Below are 25,548 nucleotides of genomic sequence, written 5' to 3'. Positions count from 1 at the left end.
CTGCTGAATGGAGAGTTGTCTGGGGGTACTAGGGAGCAGGAAGACCAGCTTGGAGGTTCGTGAAGAGGGCTAGGTGAGAGGCCATGGGGCTGGCTTGTACTACAGTGGGGAAGCAGCAGAGAGTAGGGGAGAAATGGGTGGGACGTGGTGGCATACAGCTATGGAAAAGGAAGGGAGCCGTCAAGGCTGGCTTCTCACTGGCGCAGCCGTGAGCCCTGCATGGGGCTCCAGAACCCCAGGATGAGTTGGTCTGGGAGAGAAGGGGATTCCGCAGAGTCCAGTAGACAGAGAACTGGCTGGGACCATATGCTCTGTGGGGCGGGGCTGTGTCCACTTCATTCATTCACCGCGGGACGACCTGTCTCAACAAGTGTCATAGTGGTTGGTATGTAGTAGGCAGCCCTTAAATATTTGCCGAATTAATGGAAAGACAACAGAAACATCTACGTCCTGAACCCGTCAGCTGAGTAACAATCCCCACACCTTGGGCTAGTTCTGCTTTCTGAAACACAACATGGGCAACCAGGGAGGACATGGAGTCTGCTAGATGGTTACACTTTCAAAAGTCTTGAGAGTCAACTGCCAAACGGTCATCATTAAATATTAGATCGCTACTTACCGTGTGTCTCTTTCCAGCTCTTCATTCAGTGACACATGTTGGTTGCATCAAATTGGCGCTGGTGGGAATACTTAGACCGTGGAAATCAGTAAAAGCCATAAATCAAGGGTTGATTTTGTTTTATTGTTTCAAGCTCTAGACTTAGAAAGTGATGGAGATAATGTTAATAACTCAGTTTAAATTGAAAAGTGTGTTGTGTCCATTGGCATTACATTGTGAATAGCATAAAAAATTGAGGAAATTTTCTTCAAATATTTGAAAACTATTATTCAATTTAGCAAAGGAATTGCTCATGTCTCCAATGATAAGTCAAGGTTCTGACACTTCACTGGACATGCATCTTTTGTTGTTTCACTTCTGTCTTGCTCATAAATGTAAATGAAAGTATCACCCAACGTTTATGTCAGAACTACGCCTGTTTGCCAACTGCACCTGTAGATTCGGCTATGGATGCAAGCATTTGGCAAAAATCAACAAAAGCATTCTGTGAGAATCAACTGGCTACATGGAATCATAATGAAGAGTATTGCTTATTTTATTATTTGTAATTGTGTCACACACCTTTTATGCCATTTACCATTTAAAATTTATTACAATTTATATGCTTACACATGTATATTCATGCATTCAGAGTTTTGTTTCTGGAGAGCTGGTTGCTAAACATTTTGCCAGGATGCCATTGCATTCAACCCTTAGCTGAAAGTACCATTCTCATCAAAACAGTAGGGTTCAGGAGACAATAGCCCAACAACAGGCTCACTGCTTAGGCAGAGGTAGAGATAATTATGTTTACCCAGCAGCAAGTACATGGGCAGGCTGGATTACTTAAATGGGAGCCCACGGAAGTCAAGAGTTCTGAAAAAGCTGCCATTTACGTTTTACACAGCTTCTACTGAGATGCTTGCAGGTCCAGTGACTGGATCAGTAGAGGATTAGATGCTCTATGAATTTCTGGAAACAGGGCACCTTTAATAGTAACGTGCTGCCACGCTCTCTCAGAGTTGCCTCCATCTCTCCCTCCTCCAGTGGGATTCAGAATCCGTTTTCTTCCTCAAGATGCTACTACTCTATAGAGGTGGGAAAATTCTTATTTAAAGATTTCAAAAGCAAGCGGCTTGGTAACAGCACAGCCTTGTTATGGGGTGAACAGGATTTCCCTGGACTAATCTCTATCAGTAAAGAGATTCATTGTTCCATTTCTGCCACAGAAATTTTGGAAGCTTTCAAGAGCTCACTGTGAGCATTGTAGGCAGTTTTTGTGTTCCTTGGGAGTGAACTCAGGCGGCAAAACTAAAATGGGGTTTGCAATAAAATGGTAATGTAGCTAGAATAGCGTTTCTATTTCTTCATCATCTTTCTTACATCACCTCTAGTGGCTCCCGTGTTTTCCCCATTACTATTGTTTCTGAAAGGCACATAGTTCACTGCGCCTTTTCCATGTTTGTGAATTCAAATTAGAAACAGGGGCAAGATGCATGACTCTGGGCAGCATTTGTTACTCCTGGTGTATTTAAAAGTAGAATTATGCAGTGGTGAGACAATGTTACTAATGTCGATTAATGTGTTGTTCAGTAGGGGTAGGTTCTGATGAGGCTAAAATTCAAGAAAATTAGAAATTTGCTTCTTTAAACTGAGGGACTGAATATATAAATGGACAATGGCCAGACCATCGCTAAAAACTGATGTACAATCTACAGGAATCATTGTAGAAAGCCAGCTTGGTCGAAGTCAGGTTGCTCTCTCCAGCAACGACTCAGGAAGTCACACAAACAACTCTGTAAAAATTGGCCCCAAATCGTCAGGACTTGATTAATAACACCACTTCTAATTTTTGTCCCTGCTTCTAATTTAGGAGCAGCCCAGCAGAGTCAGCTACGCACTGCTAAGCAACCACATGGAAGCCCTGCTCCTGGGCAGCTTGCTCTAGCTTCCTGACCAACAGCCTCCGTCAACACCCACCTGAGCCATTCCTTCTTTCCCTGAGAAGCCTTCCCACCTTGCCTGCTTCCGAGTCTCTACTCAAACGCATGTGATGCTATAGCAAGCACTGAGTAAGTAGCCTTCGCTTGTCCTTGTAGGGTTGGGTCTTTATTTCCACACAGGTGAAGAAAGAACCTCCGGATCATCTTCAGGTAACCCTGGTCCCTGGGCTGTCTCCCTGGAACCAATGTACAGATGTCAGCATCTCTCCAGTGGCACTTTTTGGGGCCCTCACCACCAGGCATCCCCAGGGAGGCCCTCACCAGGGCCTTGGGAGCCTCCCAGGAAAACACAGTGAAGCCGGGTCCCCCTTACATTCAGGAGTCCCTTGGTGGCTGCCAGCTTTGAGGGGCTCCCAGGGGACGTTATTTGCTATCTGACTTTTAAATCAGATGAATATTCTCAAACCTTGGATCTCTATTTTTGGCAACTGAAATGACAATTTTTTTTTTTCAAGAGCTCAGAAGAGAGCTACCCGGCCACGTGGAGTTTCATATATGACCACATTCCTGTATATGAACTCCTAACCCCTGGAGGGCACAGACCTCAGCATGGTGCTCAGCGCAATCCTTAGGCTTCAACTCAGATGAATGCCTGCTTGACTTTCAAGGGTTCTCCTCTCTAAATTGAGGGAAAGATGTCTAGGATCCCGAATTAAATGGGAGGCAAAACCTCAAAGTATTAATTAGGAACAGAAAATGAGCTAGGTCGGAATGAGTCTGGCGTCCCCAGTCTGCTGTTTAAAGAAGATTATATTCACATAAATTAGAAATACATATTGAACTAGCCAAACGTTTGCATTTTGGTTGGCTGTGGTGGACAAGAGTTCATTTCTGTTTCAATCAGTTTGGCTTTGGGAGAAAGTACACTGTAAAAACAAAATCACACAACCTGACACCTTTACAGTTCAGCGAACATGCTTCAGACTCAAGCCAGGGTCTGGTCTCTCTTATCTACTTGAGCAGAAGCAAAGTCGATCTTTTATTCTAGCAGAAGAGGGAGGAAAGAAATCTGCCTTAGGTTTTCCATGAAGTTCACAGATGCACAGAATTCTGAAGTTGGGAAGAGTTTGGAGAACAACAGTCCAGTTTCACAAAGCCTATTTATTCCCTGGGCCATTGGTCTGATATGCTGCTCCGTTAGCATAGGATTCCAAGGGCAGAGAAGTTTGGGAAACACGGCGCTGCATTCCTTTCCTTCCCCTCGGTGGTCACTAGGCACACAGCATGTTAGCATACTGAAGTTAAGGAAGCCTGTTTCCCTTCATCGGTGTGCGAGGTTACTGTGGAAATATGGCATGGGTCTTGGGAAAGATTTAGTCCAAACTCATTTTTTAGTTAAGCAACATGAAGCCCAGAGTTGAGTGTGGCCTGCCAAAGTCACACACTCTTGGTGACAGACCCAGGACATGCTCCCTGATCTGGCTTTCATAGTACCCCTATCCTGCCTCTCCACGATCGCACGGCCGGTGACTCACCCATTCTGCTATTCCCATTGATCTGAAATCCTTACCACATGGTTCGTGGAGTATGATCACTACTTGACGCAAGTACTGGTGACCCGGCCTTTCCCGAGGGCTTTCCACTCAAGCTTGGTTTCAGCGAGAACTCTCCTCCAAAGGCACCCACACACAGGCAGATTGTGTGTGTAGTACTGTTTGTTAAGGAGATAAATACTTTAGAAGTTTTTTAATAAAATTGAAATCTATTACAAGAAAAATGGGTTGATGCCCAAATCCTGCTGGTTTGCCCCTATCCATAGGGCTAACTCGGTCCAAGCAACATGGAGGACCTCCCGGTGGAGGTGGCCAGGCATGCACCAGCGCTGAGGGAGGCTGGGGCATTTGGGCGGCCAGGCCCATCGCAGAGCACTTTTACCACTTCTGTGGGGAGGAGGGAGCCTGGAACACTTCACAGCATAAGGAGACCTGACGGGAGACCTCTGCGCAGGATGGTTTGGGTCGGGCCCCTCTCTCATGCAAGCCATCTGCTCTGCTCATGTGGGAAGGTCAGAGATCAACTCTCTCCTTCTTTTAGGAGGATGGCTGGTGTGGGAAATTCTGAGGATACTGTCCTTTCTAGTTCTCCTCTTTGACTGGACCCCTTTCCAAGCACTCTGTTGCTGGCCCTTCTGTCCTGTGTCATTCCCCCCAAGTCCAGGCAGGTCTTTCTTGCTGACAGCTCACGTTCCATGATGAAAAGTCAGCTGAACTGGAGAGTTTGCCTTTCAGATGACCTGATATGCAAGGGCAGGGGTCTGGACAAGACAAACACGATGTTTGGAGCATCGTATCCCTCATGGGAGACTGACCACAAGGATAAAGGGAGCTGAAAGCAGCTGTCTTGGACAGTGCGCAGCCCTGCCCTGGGTTTTGGTGCAGTCTCTGTTTTCCTGGAAGGGCAGGTTTCCATGCCAGGTACTGGCTTCCACTCACCAGGAGTCAGTACTTGTTCTGTCACTTATGAAGCTCACAGGAGGCCTTTCCATGAGGAGCTGTGGTTTGGCTGCTCTGAGATTTGCTCCTGGTTGCTCTTTCAACCCTGCCTGGATTTGAGCAAAGTCACTTATGATCATCTACCTGGATTTTCCCTACCTCTTAACTGGGACCAAACCTTCTTCCCACAAAGGGTTGAAGAAGAGGGAATTATGATGTCACAAGAGTGTACTTTATCTCTGTGGCTTGCAGAACTCACTGTTGTTATGGAGTTGGGTTGTTGGTATAATTTTTACCTTTGTTTTATTTTGGGGTACAACACTGTATAGCCATGCTCTCTTGTGTTGTGCCATGTCGATAGAGGACTCTAGCTAATTAAATTATTTTGAGCCGTATCTCTACAGTGTTCTGAGAAAAGAAAAAAGTCTCTTGGCTGTACCAATCTGGCTGTTGTTTACAAGTTATGTTTTTGAATACAAGCTTATTAGTTCTTTATTCCAGAATGATTATTCACATTTTTCAAGCACAATCTCAAGAGACCCACACCATGAAAAATACAACTCTAAGAGCTGAGATGGATGGGTTAGCAGAGCTGGTACCCTGTGCTGTCATCTCAACCTGCGAGGGCGGCAATGTGGCTGTGGGGTCTCGGCAGGATGAGGAGTTTCACCTTCACTGCTTCTGGCCACTGACGGACAAAACCCACCCAGTGCACCACACACAGCTCAGGAACTGAGCGGGTTGTTGGAATGTGGTGTGGTCAAGAGGTGGCTGTGGTCTGGTTGATGGTTTCCTGGGGACGTTGCCATCTGGGAACGGTTTGTGGAGAAATTTGTCTGATCCCCTCAGAAGTGTGTGGCACCCACTATCCCTCAGTCTCTCAGGAGTTCATCTGTGGGAGTGGGTGTTGGAAAAGAATGCCTAAGATGGGGCAGAGATCCCCCGAGAGTTCAGCAAATTGAATGCTATGCAGCTTTTAGGGCATATTCCCTTCCCAACTGGCTTGGGATCCAGGGTCATCAGATGAACCAAGTGGTGCTTGTTTCTTCCAAGCCGCTGGACATGAAGACTTGGTTGGGGTTGGTCATTCCAATGGAATGAGTGGAGACAGTCTCTTCCTGTCAGAGGAATGTTTTCTCTCAAAACTTAAGGAAGCTCAACTTCATACTGGTAAGCAACCACAATCCTAGGACTTCAGAGACTATTGTAGTTAATGCAGGTACTGAGGAAAGCAGGACTCAGAGGACCCCATAGGGTTCAAGTACACAAAGAAATGAGTTATCAAAGACAATCCTTCTCCTTACAAGAGTCCATGACATGTTTCCATCTCAAGTGCTGTGATGTCTGGGCTGCTTGCTTTTTTGCTGGAGAAAGAAAATGTAATACTGGTAGAGACCTGGTTCCATAATACGGGACAGGAAAAGAATAGAGATTAAAGCATTTCTCTTTTTAATGACAGGGACTGCACCCCCCACCCCCGGGTGAAGTGCAAGAGTTTGATAGCTGGTTCACAGAAGACCCTCAAGATGACACCTGTGGAGGTAGGAAATAGTGAATCAATTCGTGAGAAAGAAGAAACCACAGGCCACTTGAATGAGTTTGAGGCCAAATCTAAAGGAGACACAGTGACTCTCAATTCCCTGCACATGATGGGAAATGGTGGCAGGACTGGCCATCCTCTATTTTAGAGAAAAGCGGAAAGAGAAAGTACGGAGTTCTCTCCACATCCTAGTGGGTAAAGTGGCTGGCACGCTTGAGAAAGCAACCTCATTAGTTTGAGATACTGCTATGGGGCCAGACTTTATCATCCAAACTGCCCCCATCTTGTCTGGGGGCGATGAGCTACCATCATGCATGCACTGAAAATGCTGCATAACCACTGCACTCAGAGTGTCTGGAATAGGGCAGAAGCTAAATGGCAAATGGGGTATTGAATTGCCAATTACCTCACTTTGGGGAAAATAATAGAGTTCATATGGCAAAAAGTGCTTTGCAAAGTACTTGGACAGTGTCCTGAGAGGTGGCTGATGTTTAATAAATTCATTAAATTAGGAACAAGTCTTGAAACTGCACTGAAGGCTCCCATTCCCATTCGAGAGATGTGTTGGGAGGGGTGGCTCTGACATCACTGAACGCCAGAGAACCCACTCATTGTAGAGCAAGGTGAGGTGAAAGCAGGAGATCCAAAAAGAAGAAACAGAAGAGGGGATGGAAAAGTATTTTTCTCACCTGACCTCTAGTTTCCTGCTGGAGTCCTGCTCCTACCCCTCTATGATTCGAAGCTACTGATGTAACAGGAATGTTAGGCAGGTTTAATAAGCAACCCCATTCTCCACGTGGATGGCAGTTACATATTTAGTGCACCGAGCGAAATGTTTCTAAGATATGCTGAGAGAGAAAAGCACACAAACCCGCTCCTTTGTGACACCCGGTGAGTGACAGAGCCTATGGGCTGGGCTGCATGTGCAACTTACTGCCGACTCAGAAATGGGCATTCCCTCTCGGCTGTTGGATGAGCTCATCTGTCGCCTGATGGGTGAGGGCAGCCCACCTATGTTGCCTGTTTTTGCAGAAGACAAAGTGTAAGTAGCTCATAGCTCATTACAGGCAAATCATCATGAAACGCCAGAGTAGAAGCTGGGAATAAAGTAGGTCTGTTCATTAATGTGACCTAGAAATCTTGGATTCTAGTTCATAATTGGTTTTTGTCTATGGAATCCAGAAGTCATTTTAACCTTTTAATGCTTCAATTTTCTTCTGAAAGGAAGGCACAAGACATCCACTTTATAATGGAATGTAGAGACTTAGCTGTGCATTCTCGGAACAGTGGGATGTAATCTCCATGAAGCAATCATTTCTCTGCAGTGAGTTTTTGGGGGACTAGAGTATGAGAGCTAAACTGATCCCTTATTCTTTCAGAAAAGAACACTGAGTGGAAGGATAAACAGAAAGCATCCTATTTATAAATAAATGGAAGGGATTTACTAAATTTTCTTACCAGAACTTTAAAAATCACCTCTGGAAACACTGACTTACAATAAATGGTCCCAAAGTTAACATGGGGCTGGTGGAGAAGACAATCCTACATGTGGGTCCTTAGCACAGGTACAGATACAGCCTGGCCATCGGGGTTTAGGTCCCTTGTGGTTTTTTGAGGGGAGGGAAAAAGGGAGTTTGTTTTTGACCAGGTTCCTTGCTACCTGGATTAACTAATGAAGATAGAATGAATATTAACTTGAAGTTCACAAATTTTCATAATACAATATATTTTGATTTTTAGACATAATTAAGGTCTTTTAGCATCGTATAACTACTACTATTTAAAGCGCAGATTTATAGTTCTGTGATTATTTTAAAACTTCAATGCGTAAGAGTTGACAGTGGTTTTGGTTATCTCCTAAAGCCTGAGTGATCACATTTATTTTTATTCTGAAAAAATGCAAAGGGTAGCTCTGTGAATGGGCATATGAACTACAGTGTTTCAGATGAGCATCTGATGGCCTCCGAGTCTCTGTCTTGCTCAAAGGGAAGTCAGAAGGAAAGCTAGAGCAGAGCAAGGAGGTGCGCTACAACTCACCAGAATAAGAACAGGTATATTAGCACTGATAGTAGAGTCACTCGAAACCTGCTTTTATCATTTCCTACAAAGTAACAGAGAAGGTGTCAATGTATCTAACATCTCTGACCTTGTAGGTGCTATGACAGATGCATCCTGAATTTTGTCTTTAGAACACAAGAAAAACAAAACTAACTCATCAAGAAGACAGCATGACCTTTGAACTCTCAAAAAACAGCAACAATGGTAAGGATCCCAGGGTGTGCAGGTAACGCTGGCAGTAACCCCAGGGATCAATGAGAGGATGGGAGGATGGTGGCTCATGCCAATAGAGAGCAGTGATACCTTCTCAGGGGACTCAAGACTCATCCCTGAATTCCGAACACAAGTTAATTTTTTTTTTTTTTGATCTGCAAAATTTTATTAAGCAATAGCTGGACAACTTTTACAACTTCAAATCATCAAGAAAAAAATAAGGAGATAATCCATCTCAGTAATAAAGACAGAAAATAATTTGGACAAACCACGTCATTTTGAATGCAAACCATTAATGCCTTCTAGAATACCTCCCCATCTAATACACAAAATACATCAGAAGAGAGGCAAATAAGGGCGAGCTTGTTAGAATGCAAGTGTGTATCTCAACAGATCTTGTTTGGAAAGTAAAACAAAGCAGGATGCTGAAATTGAAAAACAAACAAAGCAACACTGGAGGGACTGAGGTGCACAAAGCAGCGGCGCTATTCCCAAGGTTTGGATAAGAACATGCTGGTGGTCTGGTTTGGTCTGGGACCTGTGCACCTGCATCGTGCACTTACATTTAAAAAAAAAAAAAAAAAAAGGAAAAAAAGGAAATGCCAGTAGTAACAAACTCAGAAATTATGTCCAAATTTACAGTACCAAAATAATGCATTTATAAACAAATGCAAAAACAATACCCCTTTGGTAAATGATACAGTGCCTTTTTCAGTCAAACGCATAACCCATGCTTTTCTACAATATGAAAAAAAATTTATCTACAACAAACAACAGGATCTTAGAACCCTACCCCTCCCCTTTAAAAGAACTTGTAAACAGAAAATATTGGTACAAGTTACAAGAAAATTGCACAAAGCCATAGAAATGAAAAAAAAAGTAAGCCACGACCCTTCAGATTTTCATCAGCCGGAGCGAAGGAAATACAGATGGTGACGAGATCCGAGATCCGAGTTGTGTGCTATTACAAAATCCCAGGAACTCAAACATTTTTGATACATTTTGTCTTAACGAACTTGTTCACAACTATTGACTTGGCCAGTGGATAGACCGCCCACACAGGGACACGATGGGTTCCTTTCAAAACAATCTTTTCAACTTGAAGATAGTGTCACACTGTTGAACACACTTAAGAATTCAAACCAGCCTGGGCATGTACTCCTTTGTTCTTTTCTCAACCCACTCTATAGTTTTTGGGGGCAAATGGTGACTTACTTTCAGGCTGTTCTCTAGGGTGTCCATGGAGCAGGACACACACATGGGGAGGTTCCTGTGTCTTACCTGGAATAGGTGCTTTTGTGTGATTTTATGCAAACAGGGTTCCAAAAGCAGTTGTTTCTAGAGGTGAACCTGCTAAAGATTATTTTATGCATGGGTATACACTCATGAGATAGCTCATTAATGCTGGAAAAGAAAGATTTCTCTATAAAAGGCAATTATTTTGAAACATACCTTCCAAGTTTGTGGAATGAGGAAATGGTCACATTTTGAGCCCTCAGGCTATTAAAGCTGGATGGGAGTTTAGAATTTTGGTCAGGCTACGTCGTCCCCCTCATTTCACAGACAAATAGAGGCTGGCGGAGCAGGTCTGACCCCAGAGTCAGGAGGATTACAGGATGCATATATGTGTTTTTGCATATCTTCGTGGGACATGCAACCAGGGGGCAATGGACATGGGGGCAAAAGGCTAACCTGCAAAACCCTGATTCATACTGCCATTAGGCCTTGACATTTTCCTGCTTCCCCGGCACTGATTTTTCTTAGAAAGGTACATTCAGTGCATATACTGTACACAAATCTATGCCTTTGGTTTGATGAGGTTAGAGTTTAAACAAATTTAATATTGGTTTTATGTTTTTTTATGCACTACTTCCCTCAAAAAGGCATGGATTCTTTATGTAGTTGACTAGGCTAATGCCTTTAGCGGTTCGATGAGGTATCTCAATATTTGTAAGTTGCTATTAATAAGCATGAAGTGTGTAGAATTCTGCTGTTTAAAAGTACTGATTTTAGTAGTATTTAATAAATTGAGACGGAATGAAAACGATCTTTAAAATAAGTGAAACCATCACTGTCACCTTAAGAGATACCACATCACAGGCGCTGCAGACACGTAAGAATGAGTTGCATGAGACAGCTTCTTCCTTCGGGCCAGAGTACAGAGTGGGCGGCTGCTGCTCCTCAGGTATGCACACCTCCTCAGACCAGGCTTCTGTCTCCACGTGCCCAACAGGCCTTCTGGAGAGTGAGCCCAGAATTTAGAGAGTTCAGTTACTTGCTACAAACACTGACCTTCTCTTCACACATATATTTGTGCAGTTTTTGTTCCAAGGATTTACCCTCTATTTGTTCTTAGGAAGAAAAGTTCTAAAATGTAATTTTGCATGGTCTCTGTATCTTAAGAACCAACCTTAATTTGGAAAGCGGACACTTACTGACAATAATGCCTTCCTTTGCTGCCATCCTTCCTCTTCATTTCATTCATAGCACCTTCTATTTTTAGTTAAAAATAAAATGTTCAAAAGAAGGGGCAATATTATTTTAGGATATGTCATCTCAAAGAAATCTGCTCTGTATATAATCAATGCCAAAGGATGCAAAAAAAAAAAAAAAAAAAAAAAGCCCCAACCAAAACAAAACCTACTTTTAAAGGATTAATAGGAATTTTTTCCCAATTAGAAAAGTTACAAATTGTCCAGCAGAAAAAACACCTTCTATCATATCCTCTTTATTTCTCACAGCAAAATATGCTGCTACCAAATAACTCATTACAAACACACTATTTTTCTAAATAAATAAAATGGGCATAACTCACCAGTACAGAGTAACAAAATAATTCCTAAGAACACTATTAAAGCAAGATAAATAATTATCTCTTGGACAACAAAACAGGGGAACTGCATTTAAATTATTTTAGAAATAGGCCATAACCATTATTGCACAACTAATAATAAGCATTGAAACATCTTACCAAGCTACAGAAACTCCTATAAAAGAATTATATAATTCTGAATACACTGCTAAATTCTTTCTTGAAGAATTTACCCACAAAGAATCAGGTTCAATATTTTAAAATATAAGATGGAAAACTCTGATGTTAGCTGGGAGATGTCCTCATCTGTGTTTCTTCAGGGTTTGGAGAGAATGGTGAGTGATATCGTCTTGCTATGGGGTAAGGAACGGGCCAGTTTCTTCTCTAGTTTTTAAACCAAAACAAGGAATGTAAAAATACATATTTTCAAAAGACTTTTCTATAGTGTCTTTCATTTGTCTGCTCCAAACACAATCCCAATTGAGGACCCTCTGCCAGTAGACAGCTCCTGGGCTCCTGCCCTAAAAACATCACAGGTGTGGGTAGCTGGCAACAGTGAGCTGGGCTTTGTTATCAGGGCTGGATGCTGCCCAAGGTGTTCCCTAGGGAGGAGGAGGAGGAGGAGGAGGAGGGAAAAGATCACCTCAGGGGATTTTCTGTTTTTTTTTTTTTTTTTTAAATCAACCAGCTATCTAAAGTACTATAATTTTAATAATGTGTTCCCAGTGGCTTATCTCCTCAGTGAACAGTCTGTACAGTTAATAAAGAACACTTTTTCCTCCTAGATATAATTGAGGGACTTTTTTTCAAAGAGATGACTATACCTCTGTGTTTTAATACCCTGGCAAATGCTTACAATTTTGTTACATTTCTAAACTATAAGAAAACATTTCTGGTCAACTGAATTTTAATTTGGCTGAGAAGAAAGGCGTGCTTTCAAATCAGTATCCTCAGCATTTTTAGAGAGAGAAAGTGTGGCGATACCCTTACCCACTGTGAGAGACCAGGTCTTCTGCCACACTTTCCAGATTAAACAATAAAAGGGGAAGGGGACAAGGCTGCTTTTCAGAGAGTGAGCACCTAGTGACTCACCAGGGCACTAGGTGACAAGGTCGCTACCTCACCACATGCCAGGATCTTTCCATTTTGTCTCTTGCCTTCTCCCGAAGGCAATCACCACTGAATCTATGGAATCTTGGCATAGGATTGTCAGGGTGGAGTCTTCAATGTAAACATCCTCCAAAGGGAAGCACAGCCCTTGTACTATTTTAAGTCACACTGTGTAAACCACCCACGTGTCCATGTGCAGGAGCTCCTTCCTTATCTGCCACCCCGCCCCATCGGCACGAGCAAATTCTGTTTATACCTGGTCAGAGCACCCCTGTACAAAGCCTACTCCTACTAGTTAAACACAGGGCATTTGCCACAATACCCATCATTGGTCAAGTCACCTTTGGGGAAGTAACATTACAAACGTGAATGAAATGGCCCCCTATGAGAACCTGTACCTTTGGGACTTTTGGTTGTCTTTTTTTTTTTAAAGAGTTTTTTTTTTTTTTTTTTTTTCCCACACTAGTGGTTATGGTAAGAACGAGTCATAAAGCTAGATGTGTGGAGAATGAAAATAATGCACACTCCCTAGTCTCAAAGAACAGCAGGCGGGAAGGTGGTCCACCTTCCTTCCAAAGGGCCCCTTGTCCTGGCATCTGACAGAAGCACACACAGTGGGACATTACCACAGCAACTACGTTTCCTAAAGAACACCAGGTGCCTTGCACCCTTTGCTTCCACATACCACACTTCTGTATTCTTTCGTTTTTTTTTTGTTTTGTTTTTTTTTTAAAAAAAAAGAAGAAGAGAAACAAAGGATTATAAAAGCCCAAACAAACAACAACAACTAAAGGTCAGTCTGTCTCCCGGGCCTGACAGATTTTTCCAGTTTTGTCCGTGTCTTCTGGCCCCAATCACCTGGGGCCCCGGGTGACTCCTCAAGCATCATCGCTGACTAGGCTTCTCTCTTCACCCGACACCAGTCTTTTCACTTCAGGCGCTGGGTCACGTTGGCCAGGGCAACTGCGAAGGCCTGCACAGCTGAGAAGGGGTACTGGAAGTCTAAAATGTACGCGTTGCCATCAATCCTCCCAAACTGCATCACCTGGGGTGGGGTTGGGGCGGGCAGAGAAGCAAAGACATGAAAAGAAAACAAAGTGGGAAACACAAACACATCAGGGTGGCTCCCGAGGGAGGGAGTCGGCACAGTCCAGGAGGCAAGTTTGCCAACCAAAGTGACTCTGGATCAAGCTTATTCATCTAACTATGAGTTTGTCAGAAATAAAAGGTGTGTGTGTGGGGGGAAACATATTCAACCTGCAGTGGAAAAATACTGAGCAAAAATTCAGAGCATGGAAAGCTCCCGAGGTCAAATAAAATGGTTTCCTTACCCAGGAAACAGAGAAGAGAAAAAGTATAAGAAAGACTCCATAGGCTAATAGATGGCTAAGAGACACATCAATCATTATGGTCAAATGTCACTGCTCAGAGATAATACAACACAGTCCACCACCTTCCCCTGGCACTCCATCTCCTGAGCCTGCCTTCCTTGGTCATTTCAGTACTTAGTGTGACCACATGTTACCATCTAACACTATATTATATACATATATTTGTTTGTTTATGGTCTTTCTTCATTTTTGGTAAACTCCACGAGGACAGTGATTTTCTCTATTTTCCTCATTGCTCTATTTCAGCATTTGGAACAAGGCCGGCAAACTCTCTGAAGGGCTGATGACAAACATTTTAGGCTTTATAGGTTACAGGGTCTTTGCCACAACTCTCTCTTGTAGGACAAAAGCAGCCTTAGACAATATTTAAGTGAGTGGGCATGACTGTGTTCTAATAAAACTTTATTTATAAAAAGAAGCAGCAGTTCGGATTGGTCTGTGGGTCACCATTTACCGACTTCTGGTTTAGAAGACTGCCAACAAGTAGCAGGTGCTCAATAGGTATTTGTTGAGTGAACTAATGAAAATGAGATTTAAATACGAGAGGTGAAGGGAATTCCCAGGGTGGGGAAGAGGTGTAGTGCCAGAACAACAGTTATGCAGCAGGGTTAAAGTTACCATTTCTGGTTGCAGCAGGAAAAACTGACAAGTCACCCAGTGTGTAATGTAACACAAGGGGATTTACATTATGCCAGAGAATCAAGGGAATGACTTAGTAATAAAGACAAAGAAATGAGCAAACACTGGCTAATTATTATGTCTAGGGAAAAGAAAACTATACAATAAAAAAGGAAATATAATTAAGCCATAATACATGGCTCAGCTATAAATCGTAAATCATTAGCATAATGAGATAACCAATGACTCTACACAAACGAAGAAAAAGGGGAAGTTCACGTGAGTATGTGTGGTGGTGGGGGTGAAGAAAACAAACCCTCACATTCCTCAGGAAGAAGTCGATATGTGATGTAAAAAACCGAAAAATCAATAAACAGAAGTGAGAACATGTCCTTTAGAAAGGGAGTGTCAAATGCCAGAAAAAACAGCTGGGGAGCACACGACAGGGAGAGCATGGTTTGGGGGTGGGCCAGGGGCTGGGCAGGAGCCTACTGGTTCTCCTCCTGGATCTCGCAGAATCATTTAACTTTTAAAAAATCAGTACGTGAGTGGTTTTGATGAAAAGTAAATAAAAGCTAGCAATAAGCACACCGTAAGTTATAACCATGACTGGCCCCACTTAAGAGGTATCAGTTGTTTTCTGTATTTCTCATTGGCTCCTAGAAGGCCAAAGCACTGATACCCTTCACCAGGTTTTTATTTTTATTTTTTAAAGGTTTTATTTATTTACGAGAGAGAGAGAGAAAGAGAGAGAGAGAGGGGCAGAGACACAAAGGCAGAGGGAGAAGCAGGCTCCATGCAGGGAGCCCGATGTGGGACCCGATCCCAGGGTCCCCAGGATCACGCCCTGGGCCAAAGGCAGGCGCCAAACCACTGAGCCACCCAGGGATCCCCCTCCCCCCGCCCCCCCCCCGCCTTCACCAGGTTTTTAAAAACCCCCAGAGACCAGTCAAGACCAGAAAGCAGGCATTCTGGGCAGGCCCTGAGACATGCTTTCTTACCTGCCGCCCCTCCAGCTCAATCTGGAAGTTCTTTGCCGACTCCTGGGTCACCCGCCCCCCGAAGTCCAGCTGGTACACCTGGGTGGCCTCATTCCAGAGAGGCTGCTTGTTGGCCATGACGTACACGAAGCCCTGGCTGCCCAGCCGCCCATCTTCCTTCTCACTGGCTTTCCGGCACTTGAACTCTTCTAGCTCACTGGCCGTCCTCAGGCTCCTCTTGCTCTTCCAGCCTTTCTTGCTGCCCTGGCTCTGGTTCATCAGCTCATCCCCGCTGATGAACAGCTCAGGCTCGCTCTCGGAGCTGTCCTGGAACTCATTCGTCTTATTCAATTTCTTTGACTTCAGTTGGTCTTTCTGACTCTTCACTTTCTTCTTCTCCCTCCCCAGGCGGGGGCTGGAGATCAGGGAATTAAAGTCACTCAAAGTCCTTGCCTCCTTCTTCACTTTGCCCTCAGTGATGGCCTGAACATTTCCTTCCTCGGCACGGCTGTCCAGGCGTTTCCGGTTCTTCTTTCCGAACTTCTCTGTCCGCTGGGGGACTGGACTTTCTGTCAGGGAGAGGACTTCTTGGAAGTTGTCTGTGGTCTCTACCATCACCTCTGTACCCAAGTGGCTTTGGAGGTCGGTGGGCGGTGGGGACACGAGGGGCTTCTCCACCACCAAGTGTGCCTTGGGGGGCAGAGTGCCCTGGGGGTTCTGCACAGGCGGGCAAGGGCTGTAGGAATTCCAGGGGTGCAAGGCGATAGGTGGCAGCTGTAAACTTGAGCAGGTGCTGCTTCCTGGATACATGGGGGGCAAGGTGCAGTAGGAGAGGCTGGGTGGGTAGCCTGGCTGTAGGACCACTGTGGACTCCTGTGGTGCAAACTGCGTTGGGGACAGGGCATCTTTTGGGGAGCAGGGAGTCTGCACTCCTGGCATAGGGGGTGCGTTATAGCTTCCTGGATACGGCATTCCCATCCCATAGCCTGTTTGGAACGTGGCAGTAGGACTGGCGGGAGACTTCGGCGAGACAAAGGGCACTCGGGACACGTCCAGGTGCTGGCTCTGACCTACTATAAGAGGGGACAGTTTCAGGGGGTGGGGCACTGCAGTCTGGGCTGTCCTTTCCTGAGGGACCCAAATGTCCTCCCCCAGCACAGGGTCCCACTGGTAAGGGGGTGGCCGTTTCACGGCCACAGCAGCTTCGCTCAGCGTGGGGTGCCTCAAGGGCTTCTCTACCGGACAGTGCTGGGCCAGTGCCTCATCCTCAGTGAAGGCCGAGTTAACGTAGTCGGCGCGGTCGCGGCCTCCATCCGGCGGGCTCAGAAGGCTGTAGGATGACTGCGAGGTCAGGGGTGAGGTGCTGGCGGCGTGTGCCAGGCCTGATCCCGGCTGCACGCCCCCCGTACCCGCGCCGGGCTCGGGCCGCCCCGCGCTGCCACCGCTGCTGCACTGGCTGCAGGTATACAGGGCGGGCGGGGGCCGCGCCGGGAACTGCGCCGCGCCCTTGGGCTTGGGCGGGTGCTGCGGCGGGGCCCGCGGAGGCTCGGCCAGCTGCGCTGCCTTGAGCGCCACCTCACGGTTGTTCCTGCGCAGCGTGGCGTGGATGAGACTGTCAGGCCTCTGGGCAGCGCCCCGGCCGGACATGAGCGGGCCAGCGATTTCGGGGTACGGGGGTGGGTCTCCTGTCGGGATGGAGTAGCGTGGGACTGTCAAGCGGTTCAGGGTTGCACTGGTGCAGGGTTGGGGGACCTTCTTCTCAGTGGCAGTGAGCCTCAGGGTGGCTGAACTGCCAGGGCCGGGGAGAGTGTAGGTGTTCTGGGAGCAGAGCATCCGCGTCCGAGGCCGGCACACCTCTTCCACGTTGCCGCTGCTGTCAAAGGTGGTGATCCTCTCATAGCCCAGGGGCGTCTGGTAGTGTGCCGCTGTGGGGTACAGTGAAAAGTCACCCTTCTTCAGGCACGTGTCCACTGGGGGCTGCGGGGGCGGCAGCGGGGGTGGGGGTGCTGCTGTGGTTGGGGCAGCGGGGATGGTTCCCGGGTAGGGAGGTGGAGGGTTCATCTTCGCCACCTGGACCTCCTGTGGGGCACTGAACACCACTGCGTCCCCTTCGGCAGCCAGCTGAGCCACTGGCCGCAGGGCCTTGGCAGCCTTCTGCAAGTGGTCATGGTCTCGGTCTCCATGGTCCACCACCGACAGCTGGATCGCCCCCTGTGCCGGCGGCGGCAGGGACAACTGAGCAGGGTTCGGGATGATGCGGCCCATCTCCACACCTCCAAAGATCACCTGGCCAGGGTTGGAGTAGCGGTTGGAGATTGGGTACTGGGTAGTGCTGTCACTTCCGTGCTCAGATGTCCCTACTGCAGTGGTCTGATTGGTTAGGACATCCAGCTGCACATTCTGATTGGCCAGCAGGGACTGTACCAAGCCTATGCTCTGAGTGGGGGACATGGCTTGCGCTGAGCTGTGGATGGGTGCTATAGGGATGTTCACGGTGCAGGGTGGATTGTTCTCAGGTACACCAGATGTTCCCGTCACTGGAAGGAAAGAAAAATGGACTGCTTACAAAACAGTGCCATGAAACTGGGTCATAATAAGTAATACATCTCAACTCATCCAGTCCTTTTTGCATACAAAATGCAATTGTTATAGACAGAGATGTGTTTGCTTGGGGAAAGCCAGACCTTTCACACAAGTTATATATAAAGTTTCTCTAAGGTTTCTGGAAGGTGTACACAGGTAATTTGTGAGTTCTGCAGGACAGCTTGGTTGTCCATTGGTTAAGGGCACTGTCAAAGCTTTTCAATGAATAAACTTTTGAACTTTCTGAATTTGGTACCTAAATGGTACCCTGGCAAATACCACTTTTTTTTTAATTTAAAATTTTTTTATTTTTAAATACTTAACTGTTTAAAGATGATTTTTACTCTTGAATTCATAAAATAGCCCACTCTTTCATGCAGGAAGAGAGCTACTGTATGGTATGATACTTCATTGAGCATTCAGAATGCCTAGGGTCCTGGGTAGGTTTATCCACAATTATGGATTGGTCAATATGGGAAATGTCACACAGCAGATGTGTATCTGAAGTACATATGTAAATTAAGTTTTTGTAAAGAGAATCATGTAAAATGCAGTAGAGATACCAATGAAAAAATCTTCTGGCAAATAAGCATTATTAGGGAAGGATCATTTCCTAATTTTTCTGTTTTAGCATTTCAAACAGTATGTAAGGTACAGCCACCCTCTGTAAAACACTGTAAATATATCCTATTTGTACACAGAGGGGATTTAATGAAGTATGAATGTGAGCAATGATCTACAGACCACATGCAGGTGCTCAGAGTACCACTGGGCATTGGCAATGAGAATTGCTCATTTGGGCCTTTTAAGTGCCGTGGCAACTAGTACATGAGCAGGAAGCAGGATTTAACTAGCTAATTGCAAAGGCTGTCTGATCTTTTACCAGAACTACAGAATGAAGGCTGCTAGTTCATCAAAAGCTAAGCCCACCCTTGGTGCCTGTCACAGATTCTCCCCTCCTTGGGGCCTTCTAGTGAGATCTAACTATCTCCTGGTTACATGAATCTAGGTCCTGTCTCAAGTTTTTTATTATTCCTGTTCAGATCCCTCCTCCAGATGTTCACTCATCTGCAAGGAGTTCTGAGGGCAGGTGTCTTCCCTGCTAAAGAGAAGAATCTGTCACCAGCATTATGTGCAAGCCCTGAGACAAAATGCTCCCCACTCTGCCTGGGAAGCCCAGACAGGAGGAGCAGCACAAGGGCTGACCATTAGGGGGAGCTGTGTTAGTCACCATCTGGAAGCACAGGGAGGGCGTGATAGAGAAAGTATAAAAGATACTTCTGAATCCAAGATTCTGAAATTGTAGGAAACGTGCTATAAAGGTCTTCACCAAACTGCAGGTTTATATGGTTGCAAAACCTTGCTGATTAGGACTTGGATAATCTAGAACACCTGCTACACCTATGAGGGCTATACCACTGGAGAACCAAGATGGCTAATTGTCAGAAAGTCCTATACAAATAATTTTACAGGTGAAGAAGGTAAACAACTGGGCTAAGAGAAGGTAAACAGCTCCCCCAAGTTCAGAGCCTGAGCTGGTATGTGTGTCCTTCCCTTTCCTGGGGAGGACCGTAGTCCTGTTCTAGGACCACCAAATAAAGAAGTCAGTGGCTCATGTAGGATTCCTCTGGCTCAGAAACCAGAGACTTTCAGAACCCTGTTTGGTTCTAAGTAGAGAAGTCTTCCTATCTATAAAATTACAGGTAGGTATTTTTTGAGAACAGTTACATAGAAATAACTGGCAGACTACTTAGAAATCATTGTACTGTTGATCAAAACAGGATCCCCTCCTCCTAGAAAACACTTAAATTAATATGCTACAGATATTTGAAAATTTGGATACTGGGACTTTAAAAGCTTGTACTGGATTTCAACCTTTAACTCAGATCAGGCTTCTGTACACTGAGATGTGCATTGCACACCGGGAGAGAGATGGGTGAACGTTAAAGGCTTTCTGTCCCGGAGATGGGGCAGGGTTGAGACACTGGGTTCTGTGGGTGCTGCAGGACCACTGAGTGATGCTGCTCTCTAGGCAGGGGCTGGAAGGATGGGGGCTAGCCTAGGGCCAACGAGAGCCGGTGTTAGTTCTGATTTTGTGGAATTCTCATCAGTCCTGGTAACTTCTCTAACGGGGCACATAACTCAGGATTACTGTGAAGATAAAACAAGATGGTAGAGTGTTCTGTGGACATGAGCTATCATGGCCACCAGCGTCGTCCTTGCTCCGGTAGCTCCCCTCAAAGCTTGGAGACAGCATGACCTTTTTCCCGTGATGTGCCACCACACCCACCAACTGAGGAAGTTCTATATTTTTTTTCTAAACCAAGGCGGCAGGCACAGACTGACACATGGTAATCTCCACTACTTACCACTCTGTTCCCGTCACGACCCCCTAAGAACACACCTGGTAAATCATCTTCATCTTCACTGAAAACATTTGGGTTGAAGACAGGTAAATTAACATAGTCCATGGAAATCTTCCGGACCTCTGGGAGATAGATGGTCATCTGCCGCGGCTGGAGATGCAGGAGGCTGGTTTTATAGATTACTGGTGGGAAGGAGGAAAGCACATTAACAGGGACATGCATGAGGGGAGAGTCACAAGAAGAGAAGTGGGGGTGCGGGTCCCTGCCCGCAGAAGACAGATGTGCACAGGCAGGGGATAGTCATCTCCCTCCCATAAACTGCCGGCCACCCCAGCCGTGCTTTAGATTTCCAGTCACTTTGCCAAGTGGTCTATCTACAGAACCACACATTTCAAATGCCAAAAACCTGTCCTAGACTTACATGCTTTTCTGGAATGAGCTGGGAGAGGATATATCTATTTTTTTAAAGCCTCATTTACAGTCAGAATTGTAATTTAGTAAAAACAGTTGAGATGAGCAGAGTGCCAAGCTCAGGGGGATCTGTAGCAACCCAAGAGATGGGTGACACGGGTCAGGACAGAATAAGTCCCTTTACTTGGGACTGGGTTTCTTGTCTTCCTGACTTTCAACTTCAGTTTCATGATTGGGATAGAGATTTAGGGAACTTCCACACTGTTTCTTTACATGCTAAGATTTTATTTCATCAGCATGGACATTTAAGACAATGCCTGGATGGCAACTCAAATATTTAGAGGAGACAAAATCGGTTAAAAACCATGAATCTGAATTTAGGTTTCGTGGTAGGTTAGAGTCAGGATGAAACTGTGCCATCGACTTTTATGTTTAATACAACTCCCTGTGTGGTAAGTAGAAATTCTTGAATTATTGTCATTCTCCTGTTTTGTGAAACTCTGCTGGTGCCCAGTGGTCTGCTGGCTGGCACTCCATGGCCCAGCAAGCCTTCCCTGGTGCAATGCTCTCTATAAGGCCTGGCTTGGGTTGCTGTGGGCTCAGACAACTTTTCCAATAAGACACGGGCCTTATTTATGTGTTCACCTCTCTTGCCCACAAAAAAGAATATGAATTGTGGCTTAAAATTCTGGGTGGTTCTCTACAGCTAAGGAATTAATGCATTAAAATGCTATTCTTTGGTGTTCAGCCTGATTTAAAAAAAAAAGTCAAATTTAAAATCTCAGGAGGGGGCAGCCTGGGTGGCTCAGCGGTTTAGCACCACCTTCAGCCCCGGGTGTGATCCTGGAGACCCGGGATTGAGTCCCATGTCAGGCTTCCTGCGTGGAGCCTGCTTCTCTCTTTGCCTATGTCTCTGCCTCTCTTTCTCTTTCTCTCTGTGTCTCTCATGAATAAATAAATAAAATCTTAAAAAAAAAATCTCAGGAGGGATTAAAAAAATAACATCAGTTGCCTCCAGGGGGAAGAAAATTAGGTGGCCAGAGGTGAAGAGGAGAGTTTTACTGTATACTGCATTTCAAATCTTTTCAATTTTGAATTTATTCTATATTTTTTAAATGGGGAGAGCAAAAAATCAAAAACAAAATTTCATGGGCCAGATAATTCTAATTGAAGGAAACAAACTATCCAATATAAAATATATCCAACAGTACTCACTTTTGAATCCATTAGAGTGTCAGAGATTATTTAATAGGGTGCCACATGTAACATATCTTCTAGAATCCAAGAGATAGGGATCAAGTGGAAAATTCTCTTAGCTTGACAAATGAATAGTAATAGCTAAAATGCTCTTTTTAAAAAATGGTCAGTGATTAGGACAATGGTTTCACTGTAGTCCTACAGAAAGATTTTATCCTGGGCATTTGAATTCCTCGTACTGGAGCACTATGTACCTTGAAGGCACATATAGGCTCTCCTGTCTCAAGGTGCTTGTGGACTTAACATGTGGATCTATTCAACATCCAGAAGGGAAAGATGTATGAAGACTCCATTCCTCTTTTCAGTGTATACTACAGTTCTCAGCATATGGATGGGAGTAAGAAAATACTCATCCCATGGTGATTAGAATCCCCTGGTGCACATTACTGAAGTGTGTAACTAGTTTAAAAAGCATATCCTACACTAAATGATAAAAATACAGTCAAGGTAAAACAGGTAACTTTGTGGTATTAAAACTGTGAGTTAATACATAAGATTATTTGTAACCTATATTCAGAAGAAAATATCAGAGTTTAAGATGTAAAATAAGAGATCAAAATGAATGTAACCTAGGAATAAATGTTTGCATAGCTTACTATGTTATTAAGGGTGTTAAAAAAAAGTCTTACTATTTGATTCATTTTACTGTTTTCATTATCATCATGTACACAAATTCTGAAAACCACTAACTTTCTCAAACTTAATGTCTGAAAGCTTCATAAAACCAACCTAAGTATTTACCTTAAAAAAAAAAAAAAAAAAGAATCCCCTTGTGCATCAGCAGGGCATGGCTGCCTTACTGAAGAATATGCTTTTGTGGTCATCAGAGCCATTCCAGGTTGTTGAAAATATTACAAGAGATTTCTTTGCATTATGTGTAGGGACAGCCTATTGTTAATTTCCTAAGCCAGTTTTTTTTTTAAGATTTTATTTATTTATTCGTTTGAGACAGAGAGAGAGAGAGAGAGAGAGAGAGAGAGAGAGAGGCGGAGACACAGGCAGAAGGACAAGCAGGCTCCATGCAGGGAGCCTGAGATGGGACTGGATCCTAGGTCTCCAGGATCAGGCCTTGGGCTGAAGGTGGCGCTAAACTGCTGGGCCACTTGGGCTGCCCTTCTAAGGCAGTTTTATGTTTTACTTTTACTCTTTTTCTTTGATCTGAGAAACCTCAAAATGAAAAACCTGAATGCAGCACAATTTAATAAGTCTCTTAAGATACACATAGGGCATAGGTCTTCGTAACATCTGGTTTGCAAGAATTAATTAATTAATTAATTATTTAATTTTAAAGATTTTATTTATTTATTCATGAGAGACACAGAGAGGCAGAGACACAGGCAGAGGGAGAAGCAGGCTCCCTGCAGGGAGCCCAACGTGGGACTCGATCCCGGGACTCCAGGATCATGTTCCAGACCAAAGGCAGGTACTAAACCGCTGAGCCACCCAGGCGCCCCAAGAATTATTTAATTGAAAGGATCTAACCGTGTCTGGAACAACTCTAATAGGCAGATTCTGATTTTGTCAAAAGCCATTTTAGCAGGTTATGCAGAGCCATTCAATATGGGACCACCACCCACAGTCAAGCCTAGCCTTCCACAGGGATATGTGTATGCCAAATGATGAGGCCATCTAGCAAGGCTGGGGGAGAAGGGTGGGCAGCACATGACCTCAGCCCACCCAGGATGTGCCTATTGGCATGAAGCTGCTTTGAAAAGGACCTTCTGTCATTTCATTCCTTCACCATCCCCAAGTAGACAGGACACATTAGTTCTACTCATTTGAGCAGGAGTACAGAAAAGAATGGAATGTCAGGTTCTAGCCTAGCTTTTACTCCCTTGATTTTTTTTTTCCTTCAGTGTCTCAAACTTCTCAAGGAAACAATATTTATCCAGGACTTCTAGGTGAAATCTATAAGGATTTACCACAAAGAGCCATATTAACAGCCAGCTTCTTACAATCTTTAATGCTTTCTCCTCAACCTTCTGATGCCAGAACCTAAAGATACTGGTACCAAAACCTGCCTGCAGTGAAAGGCCAGAAATAAAAATAACAGAAACCTATCAAATCTTTGTTAGAGATTGCAGCTGGTTTCAGTCTTTTCCTAAGTCAGGGCTTATATAAAAAAATTGAAAGCCCTGCTGGCAAAAAACCAATTTGAGTAATAATTCTAACTTTCGTGAAATTACAGTGGGTAGAGTCAAAGTTTAGAGGTAAATAAAGTACATGTTAATCTTCTGGTGCCATAACAGCTCATCTGAATGGTCTTTTTTAGTCTCAGTTCCAGTTTGGAGAACAGGCAGAGAAGAGGACATGGTTTTTACCTGCACCGAGGTTGGTTGGCAGGAAAGCAGCCAACCCCACAATCTTAAACTTGGTTCCCCAGATATTAGACGTGACCTGAGCAAGATAGTTGTGCTGTGGGGAAAAAAAAAAGGAAAAAAAAATCACAATCTATTTTCATATTTTCTGTTATCACTTAGGAACTAAGAAAGCTAACATTTTTGCTGTAAAAAGTCACAGGTGGGAACTGCTAGAAATACTTTCTCTGTATCATTCTAGCCTCTTTAAGACCAGAAGCTAACTAGAACATGTCAGGCATGTGTTTCTCAATGGGGGTTCACTGAGCTGAGATTCGCAGGTTGGGAGCAAGGATGATGTGTCCCAGTGTACTCGTGTGTATAGGTGAAAGAAGTCACAAAGGTGAATCTGGGCACATTTTTCTTCACCTCTTCTTTCCCCCGCAATCACTGAACTAGAGAGGGTATACCTAGCTCTGAATCCATTCTTACCCTTGGTATTTCTCCTGGAAATACCAGTTGTGCTGGTATCAGTTTGAACACAAACTACCCAATTATGTTTCCTCATTCAGATCAATTAAAAAAATTTTTTAAAAGTTTATCAGTATGTTTAAACCATATGTGAATATTTGTGTATAAGAGCAATAGCAAAGATGAATAAAATACAGCTCCTCAAAGAGCTTAGAACCCAATGGAGGATATAGGCTTACAATTATTTGCAGATAAGGAAGTCACTGAGAAATATTATAAGGGAGTTACAAACAAGATGCTTTGGGATTGCTGTGGCTGAGCCAGGGAAGGAAACCTGTGCAACAGAGGCCAAGTTCTACCTGGAAGCATGCTGGTAGAAACAAGGAGACAGAGAGGGTGAGCCAGGTG

The 25,548-nt window shown here is 44.6% G+C and overlaps 1 protein-coding gene and 1 long non-coding RNA gene across 7 annotated transcripts in view; one reads left to right on the top strand and one right to left on the bottom strand.

Moving 5' to 3' along the window:
• The window catches only part of LOC144314467 (uncharacterized), a 31,120-nt gene extending 18,837 nt beyond the window's left edge, over nt 1–12,283 (top strand). The window contains exons 2-4 of one of the 2 annotated variants that reach the window (XR_013380388.1): nt 2,472–2,670; nt 6,493–7,615; nt 8,727–12,283. This is a non-coding gene — a long non-coding RNA (uncharacterized LOC144314467). Of the gene's footprint in view, nt 1–2,471; nt 2,671–5,163; nt 6,204–6,492; nt 7,616–8,726 lie in introns of those variants that run through there. The other variant, XR_013380389.1, reaches the window with a different exon arrangement.
• Nucleotides 11,557–25,548, bottom strand: part of TULP4 (TUB like protein 4) — a 224,972-nt gene continuing 210,980 nt past the window's right edge. For all 5 annotated transcript variants that reach the window (XM_077898513.1, XM_077898548.1, XM_077898530.1 and 2 more), the window contains 4 exons: nt 24,694–24,787; nt 20,743–20,886; nt 15,777–18,292; nt 11,557–13,811 (listed from right to left, as the gene is read on the bottom strand). In XM_077898513.1, coding sequence (XP_077754639.1) covers nt 13,695–13,811; nt 15,777–18,292; nt 20,743–20,886; nt 24,694–24,787 — 2,871 coding nt within the window. In that variant the 3' untranslated portion in view covers nt 11,557–13,694. The remainder of the gene's footprint in view (nt 13,812–15,776; nt 18,293–20,742; nt 20,887–24,693; nt 24,788–25,548) is intronic.

This window comes from Canis aureus, chromosome 1 (genome assembly GCF_053574225.1).
Source record: "Canis aureus isolate CA01 chromosome 1, VMU_Caureus_v.1.0, whole genome shotgun sequence".
Taxonomy (NCBI): domain Eukaryota; kingdom Metazoa; phylum Chordata; class Mammalia; order Carnivora; family Canidae; genus Canis; species Canis aureus.
This window is presented reverse-complemented; position numbering and strand designations above follow the sequence as displayed.